At 35.2% G+C, this 13,978-nt stretch overlaps 1 protein-coding gene across 1 annotated transcript in view; it reads right to left on the bottom strand.

Annotated features, from left to right (window-relative positions):
* The window catches only part of HFM1 (helicase for meiosis 1), a 154,284-nt gene that overhangs the window by 41,777 nt on the left and 98,529 nt on the right, over window positions 1–13,978 (bottom strand). Inside the window, exons 22-26 of the mRNA XM_073232859.1 lie at window positions 7,547–7,644; window positions 7,334–7,465; window positions 4,984–5,069; window positions 4,684–4,767; window positions 4,397–4,554 (exon numbers count right to left, since the gene is read on the bottom strand). Coding sequence (XP_073088960.1) covers window positions 4,397–4,554; window positions 4,684–4,767; window positions 4,984–5,069; window positions 7,334–7,465; window positions 7,547–7,644 — 558 coding nt within the window. The remainder of the gene's footprint in view (window positions 1–4,396; window positions 4,555–4,683; window positions 4,768–4,983; window positions 5,070–7,333; window positions 7,466–7,546; window positions 7,645–13,978) is intronic.

Raw genomic sequence — 13,978 nt, forward strand, 5'->3', positions numbered from 1 at the left:
CACTCTGAAGGACAGATCAACCAGACAGAAGACAAGTAAGGAGACAGAGGCACTGAACTACACAACAGAACAAATGGACCTAACAGACATCTACAGAACTCTACACCCAAAAGCAACAGAATACACATTCTTCTCAAGTGCACATGGGACATTTTCAAGAATAGATCATATAGTAGGCCACAAAAAGAGCCTCAGTAAATTCAAAAAGATTAAAATTGTACCAACCAGTTTCTCAGACTACAAAGGTATGAAACTAGAAATTAATTATGCAAAGAAAATTAAAAATTCCACAAACACATGGAGGCTTCACAATATGCTCCTAAATATCCAATGAATCAATGACCAAATAAAATCAGAGATCAAGCAATATATGGAGACAAATGACAACAATAACTCAACACTGCAAAATCTGTGGGACGCAGCCAAGGCTGTGCTAAGAGGAAAGTATATTGCAATACAGGCCTACCTCAAGGAAGAAGAACAATCCCATATAAACAGTCTAAACTCACAACTAATAAAACTAGAGAAAGAAGAACAAATGAGGCCCAAAGTCAGTAGAAGGAGGGACATAATAAAGATTAGAGCAGAAATAAATAAAATTGAGAAGAATCAATAGAAAGAATCGATGAGAGCAAGAGCTGGTTCTTTGAGAAAATAAACAAAATAGATAAACCACCAGCCAGACATATCAAGAAAAAAAGAGAGTCTACTCACATAAACAGAATCAGAAATGAGAAAGGAAAAATCACTATGGACCCCACAGAAATACAAAGAATTAGAGAATACTATGAAAAATTCTATGCTAAAAAACTGGATAATCTAGAAGTAATGGACAACTTTCTAGAAAAATACAACCTTCCAAGGCTGATCAAAGAAGAAACACAAAATCTGAACAGACCAATTACCAGCAACGAAATTGAACTGGCAATCAAAAACCTACCTAAGAACAAAACCCCGGACCAGATGGCTTCAACACTGAATTTTATCAAACATTTAATGAAGATCTAATACCCATTCTCCTTAAAGTTTTCCAAAAAATAGAAGAGGAGGGAATACTTCCAAACTCATTCTATGAGGCCAGCATAACTCTAATACCAAAACAAGACAAAGACACCACAAAAAAAGAAAATTACATACCAATACCCCTGATGAACACAGATGCAAAAATGCTCAACAAAATATTAGCAAACTGAATTCAAAAATACATCAAAAAGATCATCCATCATGATCAAGTAGAATTTATGCCAGGGATGCAAGGATGGTACAACATTCGAAAATCCGTCAACATCATCCACCACATCAACAAAACGGACAATGATCATCTCCATAGATGCTGAAAAAGCATTTGACAAAATTCAACATCCATTTATGATAAAAACTCTCAACAAAATGGGTATAGATGGCAAGTACCTCAACATAATAAAGGCCATATATGACAAAACCACAGCCAACATTATACTTAACAGTGAGAAGCTGAAAGCTTTTCCTTTAAGATCAGGAACAAGACAAGGATGTTCACTCTCCCCACTTCTATTCAACATAGTACTGGAATTCCTAGCCACGGCAATCAGACAGCACAAAGAAATGAAAGTCATCCGGATTCACAAGGAACAAGTTAAACTGTCCCTGTTTGCAGATGACATGATATTGTACATAAAAACCTCTAAGAATCCAAACTACTAGATCTAATATCTGAATTACAAAATTAATACACAAAAATCTGTGGCATTTCTATACACCAACAATGAACCAGCAGAGAGAGAAATCAGGAAAACAATTCCATTCACAATTGCATCAAAAAGAATAAAATACCTAGGAATAAACCTAACCAGGGAAATGACAGACCTATACTCTGAAAACTACAAGACACTCATGAGAGAAATTAAAGAAGATACCAATAAATGGAAACACATCCCGTGCTCATGGCTAGGAAGAATTAATATTGTTAAAATGGCCATCTGGCCTAAAGCAATCTATAGATTCAATGCAATTTCTATCAAAATACCAACAGCATTCTTCTGCGAACTAGAGAAAATCATCCTAAAATTCATATGGAAGCACATAGGACCTTGAATAGCCAAAGCAATCCTGAGAAGGAAGAATAAAACAGAGGGAATTATGCTCCCCAACTTCAAGCTCTACTACGAAGCCACAGTAATCAAGACAATTTGGTACTGGCACAAGAACAGACCCATAGACAAGTGGAACAGAAGAGAGAGCCCAGATATAAACCCAACCATATACGGTCCATTAATATATGATAACGGAGCCATGGACATACAATGGGGAAATGACAGCCTCTTCAACAGCTGGTCTTGGCAAAACTGGACAACTACATGCAAAAGAATGAAACTGGATTACTATTTAACCCCATACACAAAAGTAAACTCAAAATGGATTAAAGACTTGAATGTAAGTCACAAAACCATAAAACTCTTAGAAGACAACATAAGAAAACATCTCCTGAATATAAGCATGAGCAATTTCTTCCTGAACCCATCTCCTCAAGGAAGGGAAACAAAAGCAAAAATGAACACATGGGACTACAACAAACTAAAAAGGTTTTGTACGGCAAAGGATATCAACAAAACAAAAAGGCATCCTACAGTATGGGAGAATATATTTGTAAATAACATATCTGACACGGGGTTAACATCCAAAATATATAAAGAACTTACATACCCCAACACCAAAAAGCAAATAATCCAATTAACAAATGGGCAGAGGATATGAAGGGACAGTTCTCCAAAGAAGAAATTGAGATGGCCAACAGACACATGAAAAGAAGCTCCACCTCACTAATCATCAGGGAAATGCAAATTAAAACCACAATGAGATATCACCTCACACCAGTAAGGATGGCCAGGATTGAAAAGACTAAGAACAACAAATGCTGGCAAGGATGCAGAGAAAGGGGAACCTTCCTACATTGCTGGTGGGAATGTAAGCTAGTTCAACCATAGTGGAAAGCAATATGAAGGTTCCTCAAAAAACTAAAAATAGAAATACCATTTGACCGCGGAATCCCACTCCTTGGAATATACCCAAAGAATACAACTTCTCAGATTCAAAAAGACATATGCACTCCTATGTTTATTGCCGCACTTTTTACAATAGCCAAGATACGGACACAATCTAAGTGTCCATCTGTAGATGAATGGGTAAAGAAGATGTGGTACATATATATAATGGAATACTATTCAGCCATAAGATAGAAACAAATCCTATCATTTGCCACAACATGGATGGAGCTGTAGGACATTATGCTCAGTGAAATAAGCCAGACAGAGAAAGACAAATGCCAAATGATTTCCCTCATTTGTGGAGTATAACAATGAAGCAAAACTGAAGGAACAAAATAGCAGCAGACTCAGAGACTCCAAGAATGAACTAGTGGTTACCAAAGGGGAGGGCTGTGGGAGGACGGGTGGGGAGGGAGGGAGTAGGGGACTGAGGGGTATTATGTTTAGTACACATGGTGTGGTGGGTCACAGGGAGAACAGTGTAGCACAGAGAAGGCACATAGTGGCTCTCTGGCATCTTGCTGCACTGATGGACAGTGACTGCATTGGGGTATGGGTGGGGACTTGATAATATGGGTAAATGTAGTAACCACATTGTTTTTTTCATGTGAAACCTTCATTAGAGTGTATATTAATCATACCTTAATAATAATTAAAAAATAATTATACGATGGCATGCTAGAAAACAAGGTATAAGGAAAACCTCTTTTGTATATACGATCTGCTTGTGTGGATCCTACAATGGAGCTACATAGTTTGTTAGATTTTAACTTGGAAATAGATGATATATTTTGAAGTGAGAAGGAGGACAATTACACTCAGCACTCAGAGTAGAAAGGTCATGAATAACTAGAGAAAAGCAACAAAATAAGAAAATTCAGCCACCCACTAAAACAGTTACTCCTACTCACTTGTTTCCAACCATGATAAATTGTGAGAATTTTTTAAAATTCATCTTGATCTGTATTTTATTTTACTTTATTATTTTTTGGTTGATTTTTAGTTGAAGTGAAGTTGATATACAATATTATACCCTCCCCACCCACCCACGCACCCCAACTCCTCCCCCATGGGTAACCACTAGTCATTTCTCAGTGTCTGTGAGTCTATTGCTGTTTTGTTTTGATTATTTATATGATAAATTTTATACTTTGTTCATTTGAGTACTAAATATAACAATCTAAAACAACAGAACCAATGTCAATATCTTCTTCAATAGACAAATAGAGAAACTACCCCTATTACACTTTCCTTGTTGGAAAAATGTAATTTAATTGAACCCATTGTAATTTTATTACTCTTTTTTTCTCAGAGGAATTTTTCTTTTACACTATTTCCTTAGAAATAAAATCAAATAGAAATTTTATACTTACAGAATTTTGTGCTTAAAAACCAGTTGATTATCTGCATTACCTATGACTAAGGTAACATAGTGAGAATCTGATGCTGTTCTTTTATTTTGCAGCTGTTCAAAGTTTCTTAATATAATGGTCACTAATATTTCTGCCACAGTATCACTGTATCTTGCAATCTTTAAAAAAGGATAGACATGAAAAGTGCTAAAATAAATAACATCACTACTCATACTCAGCTCAAGTCAACTATGGGTAACTATTCCTAAAAAGACAAGCAAAATATTAAAAAAACAGAAAATATTTACCTGTTCTACTTCAAGTTCATATTTTGGTAGATACATCACTGTTTCTTTTATCTGAGTTCCAAAGGGGGGATGTCTATTTAAAATCTAAAAACATTTATATCATTATATTCTTATCATAACACTAAAGGTTCCTATAGGAAAATATTTTTTAGTTATTAGTTTCAATAATGCTTATTACCCAAAACCTTAAAATACTTATAAGAAGGAAATCATTTCTCTAGTAGAAATAAAGATACTAAGTTAAGCTTTAGAATTTAGATAGAATTCAAGTAACATTAGGAGCAAGTGAATCTTAAATACCAGTTCAAGTTCCCTTCCATCCGTTTCTTCTATTTTTTTAAAGGAAGTCAAACCTGCATTTACCATTGCATTTGACAATGTTATGCCTGTGGAAAATAAATCAAATAGTAGTTTAAACAATCCATTTTGAACTAAGTCTATACTTAAATATATAACAACTACATTAGTAAAAATATTTCTTAAAGATCCAGACTAGTAACTAATTTTAAAAGTCTTTAAAAATGTTTTCAGTTACATTGTTAGTACTGTTATTCAGTTGTTATTTAGTAGTTCATTTTTATTTTTTCAAACTGAAATAAAACAAGCCTTTGCTTTATAAAAGAAAGAGGAACTCCTTGGTCCACAGGATGACTGAACCCTTAGTTTTACCATATGGCATCTATAAAGCAAGTACCAAGAGACATCTACTGTTATACTAGTGTTTTTTAAAAAAGGGAACATGATTCAGCAATGGGAATATGCTTCATTAAGCTATGGCTCCCTGAGCATTTCTATCTTAGAAACAGAGTTCTAAGTCACATAGTTTTACTCTTTTACCTAAAATTTCCAATGCTTCCCACTGCATTTAGAATGAAGTGGTGATTTCCACACTACGGCCAAACTCTGTTACTTGTATCACTTACCACAGCTACCTCTCCATCTAATTTCCTACCATTCTCCTCTTGCTGACTGCTCTGTAGCCACACGGGAGAGTAGTTCACTGACATCTTTGGACCTACCCTATTTCTTTATGCTTTAAGAAACTGGAATTTAAAATTCTTCAACACATATGAATGAACTTAATCAAATTCCAAAATAGAAGATATTGTCAGAAATACAAAATTCCAAAATATTCCCACCTTGTCTAAGGCACATATATTACTGGTATGGGCATGACAATTCTGTTTTCTTACTCATATCTTTAACTATTCTTCATAATTTCTCTTACTCATTCTTAAGATACAACTCCTAGTACTCATAATTTCTTAACATTCATTTTGATTTCCCCTCAAAACTTTTCCTGACTTTTAATTTTTTAGTTTATAAACATTTTTGGAAATCAATTTGTATTTTTTTCCTGATGTTCAGTAAGAACTTGGATTTTTTTAAAATTTGGACTCTCTTACTTGTCTACATGTACAGAAAATTTACATGAATTTTTCTGAGCAGTATTTGCTTCTTTCTATTCAGCTATACAGAGTAAGTACTGAAAATACATTAGTGCTCGACAATTTAGAAGGGAAAGAATGCAAAAGATGCCCAGACTGACAATATTCTAGAAAGTCAGAGAAACTGGTTCTTTCAAGTATATTGAAAATTTTATTAGTAATCATTTAACATCATTTTGAATTTTTCTGTAAGTTGCTATTTCCTTTTTGTTGTATGGAACCTCCTTCCCAATTCTTGGACTCTTGAACTTTGTGGGGTGGGTGTGGCATTTGGATTGCCAGGACTTCTGTAGGAAGGTAAGTTTACATTAGGCATCTCTCCTCTACTTTGATTTTACATTCACCAGCCAAGTCCAACCTTCACTCTCGTTTCCAGGACTGGCCAATCCTCTGCCATTCAACTGATTTCAAACTACAAGGAAATAAAAAGTAGGACTTCCTCACAACATAATTGGAGATTTTTGTTCTAGGGAATAATGAGGCAATCCCAAATGACCCATCACATAATTTTTTAATATCCCCAAGATGCATATAAAATCAAAAAGCTAACAAGGCTGTCAGTCATAGGATAACGGCTCTCTTTTTAGACTTGTAGCTATCTAAAAAGGAATAGGGTCACAAAACCAAAGGCACCAAACTGGAAAATTCACTCTAGTTTTTGTAACTTGCATCCTCTAGAGTTTTTCAGTTTATACCCTTAGGTAACAGGAGTAGTCAGGCAACAATCTTTTGTCTACAGGATCTCTATGAAGATCAGTACTAATATTGTACTGTTATGGAAAAAAAGGTTCAGATATAAAAAAATGACATAATTTTCTGTGGTATATTGGGAATGGACAGGATTGCTAGCTCTGTACCTATAATTGATATCAAAACAAAATAGTCATAAAAGTGGAAGAGAGAGCAACACATAGTTACCTAATTACCAAAACAAAATTTCACTCTTGGTTTGAGAATAAACTTAAAAATAATAGTATTATTTTTTATTAGGTTCCTTAATTGATTTCAAATGAAGCCTTCGAGCAGGAGCAAAAAAAAATCAGATTTTCAAGAGAGGTACAGTACCTTATTTAGGTCTACACACATTTTTTCCTTAAAGGTGTACAACTACAGAATAAAACCCACAGAATAATTTTCCTAGTAGTGAAATACAGAATAAACTGCAGACACTGACAAACTGCTTGCCTATATTCAGTACCTACCAATTTTGTCCAGTTGTTTGGATACATGCAGAGAGTTTTCCCAAAGTTTACATCTAAAACACTTAGCTAAAATCAAACTGTTCAATAATACAGTAAACTTCTTTTCTTGAACAGCCACAAAATCTGACAACCCTAAAAAGAAAAGTTCACAATATTAAATCTAGTATTCCAGTTTACTGAAAAAAATGAAAAATCCATTAATACTGAACATACATCTTGTAATTCGTGAGCCATTTCTGAAAATCTTTGCAGTATCTTGTGTCAGAGCAAAGTCTTGTATGGGAATACATCCTAGCTGAGCCTGAATAAGACTGAAGAAAGAAGGAATTTCATTATTTCCTTTTAAAAAATATCCCACAATATCTGCCATCATTGATTGAGGCATCCTTAAAATTCCTCTCTGCCTTGATTTCTGACACTAGATGATTCTATACCTATATATCTATCTATCTGTATATCTGTATCATTATTGCTGCAAATAATTGTAGACTTCCTCTTCCCAATCTCTAGAAGTCTAGTTCTCTCTTTACTCTTGTTTATTCAAACTTTTTCTCTCAAAAATCTCATTTCAAGAATTTCATTACAATCTCTAGATTGATAAATTTTAAATGCTTACAGAGCACCCTCACTTAGATTGTTTCTTAAATCTCAACACATCTAAAATTGTCATATTCTCCTCCAATATAGTTCTGCTTTGGGGCTCTACTATGTTAGGTATTCCAGGCATACCTTAGAAATATTGCAGGTTTGGTTCCAGACCACCACAATAAAGCAAATATGGCAATTGTCTTACCAATGGGTTTCAGCCCTGGGCAAGTTCACCATGGATTCAATGTGACCAAAGAAATGACAGTAGAATGTTCTTAGGATGAAAGGGTTATAACCAACTTTATTCCCACAGTGGCAAGTCAATCACTAGAATCCCATCCACTCAGAGCGAGTCTGCATGCAGCAAGCTGGTCTCTGCCTCTGGGCCTCTTTACCTGTGCAGCCATCTCAGTCTCTGTCCTTGGCACTGCCACCACTCCAGCCTCTGCTCTGCTCTCCTGCAGTTTTGCAGCCGTGCCACCACGTCGCTCAGAGCACTGGGTGGAGCTCTTTATATATAGTCAATAACAATATATTGCCCACACAAGTGTAGTGAGCTAGCCAACCAAGGCCAGGTGAGAATCCTGGACCAGGAACCTTCACTTTATCCACAGCAATAAAGTGAGCTAAAGGAACTTTTGGTTTCCCTCTGCATATAAAAGCTATGTTTACACTGTACTGGAGTTTATTAAGTGTGCAATAGCATAGGTCTAAAACAATGTATATATCTTAATTTAAATATACTTTATTGCTAAAAAATGCTAACCATTATCTGAACTTTCAATAAGTCATTAGCTTTTTGCTGGTGGAGGGTCTTAATGGTTGCTGACTGATCAGGGAGGTGTTTGCAAAAGTTAGGGGTAGCTGTAGCAGTTTTTAAAATAAGACAACAATGAAGTCTGCCACATCAATTGATTCTTCCTTTCATGACTGACCTCTCTGTAGCCTGTGATGCTGTTTGATAACATTTACCCAAAACAGAGCTTCTTTCAAAATTGGAGTCAGTCTTCTCAAAACCTGCTATTGCTTTATCAGTTACATTAATGTAATATTCTAAATTCTTTGTTGTCAATTCAACAATCTTCACAGCATCTTCAGCACAGGCAGATTCCATTTCAAGAAACCACTTTCTTTGCTCACATAGGAAGCTATTCCCCATCATTAAAAGTCTTATCATGAGAAAACAGTGATTTAGTCACATCTTCAAGCTTCACTTCTAATACTAATTGTTTTGCTATTTTCACCACATCTGTAGTTATTTTCTCTACTGAAGTCTTGAACCTTTCAAAGTCATTCACAAGGGTTGGAATCTTCTTCCAAACTCCTGTTAATGCTGGTATCTTGACCTCCTCCCATGAATTGCAAATGTTCTTAATGCATCTAGAATGGTGAAATCCTTACCAGAAGATTTCAAGTTGCATTGCCCAGATCCTTCAGAGGAATCATTATCTATGGCAGCTATAGCCTAACAAAATTTATTTCTTAAATAATAAGACCTACAAGTTAAAATGTCTCCTTGATCCATGAGTTGCAGAATGGATGTTGTGTTTGCAGACACGAAACACTACTAAATTCATTGTCCATCTCCCTTAGAGCTCTTGGATGACCAGGTGCATAGTCAATTAGCAGTAACATTTTGAAGAAAATCTTTTTTTCTTAATAGGTCTCCACAGTGGACTTAAAATACTCGTAAACCACGTTGTAAACAGATGTGCTGCCATCCAGGCTTTGTTGTTCCTTTTATAGAGCACAGGCAGAGTAGATTAACATAATTCTAAAGACCCTAGGATTTTCAGAATGGTAAATGACTCCAGCTGATTGATAAAAGGCTCTAACTGAAAGTCACCAACTGCACTAGCCCTTAACAAGACAGCCTATTTTTTGAAGATCTGAAGCCAAACATTAACTCATTAACTTCTCTCTAGCTTTGAAAGTCCTAGCTGGCATTTTCTTCCCATAAAAGGCTGTTTCATCTATTGAAAATATGTTGTTTAGTGTAGACCCCTTTATTAATCATCTTAGCCAGAACTCCTGGATAACTTGCTGCAGCTTCTACATCAGCATTTGTTGCTTCCCCTTGTATGTTACAGAGACAGCTTCTTTCCTTTAACCTCATGAACCAACCCCTGCTAGCTTCAAACTTTTTCTGCAACTTTCTCACTTCTCAACCTTCACAGAATTGAAGAGAGTTAGGGTCTTGCTCTGGAGCAGGATTTGGCTTAAGGAAATGTTGTGCCTGTTTTGATCTTCTATTCCAGACCACTAAATCTTTCTCCCTATCAGCAATAAGGCTGTTACGTTTTCTTTTCATTCATCTATTCACTGCAGTAGCACTTTATATTTCCTTCAAAAACTTTCCCTTTGCATTCACAACTTGGTTAACTCCTTGGCACAAAAGGCCTAGCTTTTGGCATATCTTGGCTTTCTACGTGCCTTCCTCAGTAAGCTTAATCACTTTTAGCTTTTGATTTAAAGTGACAGACTTACAACTCTGCCTTTCACTTGAATACTTACAAGCCATTGAAGGGATATTAAATGGCCTTATTTCAATACTGTTGGGTCTTAGGCAATAGGGAGTCCTGAGGAAAAGGTGAGTGACGGAGAAGAACAGTTGGTGGAGCAGTCAAAACACACACAACATTTATTATTAAGTTCATTATCTATGTGAGCATAGGTCATGACACCCCCAAACAATTACAATAATAATATCAAAGATCACTGATCACACATCACCATAACAAATATAATAATAATGAAAATGTTTGAAATATTGCAAGAATTACCAAAATATGACACAAGGACATGAAGTAAACAAATGCTGTTGGAAAAATGGTACTGACAGAATTGTTTGAAGTAAGGTTGCCAAAACCTTCAATTTGTTAAAAAAAAAAAAGCAGTATCTGTGAAGTGCAATAAAGCAAAATGCAATGAAACAAGGTATGTCTGTATAGAAAACCAACACAGTTTGTATCAACAAATATTTATTGCCTACAGAGTAATAAGCACAGTGTTAGGTGCTACAAAATTTGAGGGGCAGCTGGTAAGATGGAGAAAAGAGCTACCATCCAGTGTGCCTACTATCTCCCGGGTTCTTTGCCAAAACTGTTTTGTCTGTTTTCTTATCTAACGAGACACTGACATGCAAATCACCCTACAGATCTAACTAAAATCATTAGACTTGTATTACTCTCTGGGTGGGTCTCTTGAGAAGACTAAAAACAGTCAAGTGTACCAAGAGTAAGGGTAGAATAGCTGTATTTAATGGTTTAGTTTTAGACAGACAATATGTGAAAGAGAAGTAACCAACTCACTTCTCAGCACGGGTGCATCCAGCTGAAACTAAAGAGCAGCCACTTCTTTCGGCTAAAGTATATGCTTCTGAAAGTTACTTTATATCACCTACTAAGAAATGGTTGTAAAGTTACATAGTTTTTAAACAAGACACTGATGGAAAAATGTATATGAGATGCTTTCAAGTGCTGAAAAAATAAAACTCCTTGTGAAACTATTCTGGGATGCACAAATGTAGGGTACATACCAAATTGCTAGAGTAAAAGTAAGACTTCTGAAGTAGTATTTATTTATATTTAATATCAATATGTCTAATAATAAATAGGATACTTTTCAGAGTTAGGCAGTCCAGGTCCTTGTATGGTGGTCCCACAAGGCACCAGAGATCCAGGATCCTTCCATATTTCTGCTCTGCCATGTATGGCTTCTCTTCTCAGGCTATCTCATCGTCTAAGATGACTGTTAGAGCCCCATCCATTACACATTCACCCCATGCAGCATGTAGGAGGAAGGCCAGAGGGGGTGGATGAGAAATGCTGCCCCATTTACTACTTGAGTCCATTTCCTTTAAGCAGCCTTCTAGGAAGACTAACACAATACTCTATGTCTCATTAGTTGGACAAATCTTACAGTGCTGCATCTAGCTATGAAATTCACTGGGAAATGTTATCTTTTTCCTGTATAGGTACAAAGAGTTATTGGGACAGTCAGCGAGCAGTTTCTGTCATAGGTATTTAAAACATCTAATATAATGCCTGAAACACAGCAAATATTCACAAAATGGTTATTACTAATTATTGTTATCATTGGTTGAGCCACTTAAGACCTGCTCTCAGCCTCTTCAGTTAATAAACTAATAAAAAGACACTGGAACTTCCGCAATACTTCTGTATCTTGGCCAACTTAGTAAAGGAAGGTTTGTTCAGAAATGGCCTGTGTACAGAAAGAGTAGAAATCCTTTAAATGAAGAGGAGTTAAAGGTGTATACTATGATACTGTACAACTCTCTCTTGAGATGAGAAGTTATTCTGAAGCCATTTTTATCTATCTAAATATAAAGTAAGAATGCCCAAAGAAACACCTGAGAGGAAGGATCAAGGTGGCATATGGAGCCTTCTATATGCTTACTCCTCCTCAAATTCCATGAAATGATGGATATTCATGTATGTGTGTTTATGTCTGTATGTCTCCATCCATTAAACTATAGGAAAGCAAGAACACATGCTATTGGTAGACCAGAAAGTTGAATGTTAGAAACCAGACTACGGAGATCAAATATATGAGAAAAACAAAACAGAGGAGATTATTCATTATTATACATGAAGAAGAATCAATAGATCAGGAAGGAGAGAGGGTCTTGAGGTATTTGTCTGAGAAATTTACTAGAATACTATATTCTGAACAGACAGGTTACTCTGCCTCCCCCACTCTCTCTCATTTGTGGAAAACATTAGTCAGTTGTGGTATGTACTGACTGGTTAAAGCAGGGAGTGTGGAAACTAAGGCCAGAGAGACAGAACACTGCTCCAGGTAGTACCAAATCTCCAGGAGAGGTAGAAGGACATTATTCTTAGATTATACTTAGAATATTTACTTAGAAAGTATTCAAGATACTTTCACACTTTCATAGCAGCAAACTTAAACATTATAATGAGAGACAGTAACAGAACAGGCAGGCAAAAATGTATTTACAAATACAAAAGCAAACTATGAAGAACTGCTTAATATTTGAGGGAAAAACCCACTGTACAAAATGATACATAATTTAATAAATAAAATAACAATTGAGAAAACAGAGTTAATAGAAAAAGAATTTCAAAATAAGTATATTTATATGATTAATATTTTCAGGGGGGTTATAAATATCATGTACATTTTAGAAAGTCAAGCAGAGATCCAGTAAAATAAAAATTTATCACTGAAAAAAATCAGTAGGTAAAGCTGAAGAACAATTTAAGATGAATGACTGAGCTAAGGCATTCTCCTACGAGCCAATAAAAAAACACAAAGAAATAAAAAAATACAAGCAAGTTTAAAATATGGAGAGTCAGAAGTTTCAACATTCATTTAGTAGGGGTTCTAAAAGAAGTGAACAGGGAAAAATCAAGAAATAATTAAATTGAAAAAGAAAATTTCCAAGAGCTGAAGAAAGATAAAAGTCTCCATATTAATAGGGTCCCCAAAGTGCTGTGCAAAATCAAGAGTAGATACACACCTAGACCTTCATGGTGAAATTTCCTAACACAGATAAAGAAAAAATTATTTTAATATTCCAAAGAGAAAAAATAGGTGATTGACAAGGAACTAAAAGCAGACTGGATCACCATGAATGGATGCAAAAACTGTATCAAAGAAAGTTCTGAAGAACAATTTAGACAAACTCATTCAAATGAGAGAGCTACATATATTTCAGGTTTACAAAGACTCAAAAGATTCAGAAAGTAACTTCAGAATGTATCCAGAAGGATAAAAAATATATTTAAGGAAAAGAAAGAAAGAGATTTTAAAAAGCAAGAAGGAAAGAAATCAGTGAGGAAATTTTAAGGACTATAACTTTTAACACACAGTCAAATATTTTAAAATTAACTATCTGGACCTAAAAACAAAGATAATCTGAACATGGAAGACAGCAAGAGACATGAGGGAAGTGTAAATGTGATAGTTTTGTCTCATATATGGAAGTTTTAAAATGTTCATTTTCTGTAGACATTGCTAGAAAAATATGTCCACATATGCAATATGGAATTTTAAAGGAAGAGCTTAGGT

This window comes from Manis javanica, chromosome 4 (genome assembly GCF_040802235.1).
Source record: "Manis javanica isolate MJ-LG chromosome 4, MJ_LKY, whole genome shotgun sequence".
NCBI classification, from domain to species: Eukaryota; Metazoa; Chordata; class Mammalia; order Pholidota; family Manidae; genus Manis; species Manis javanica.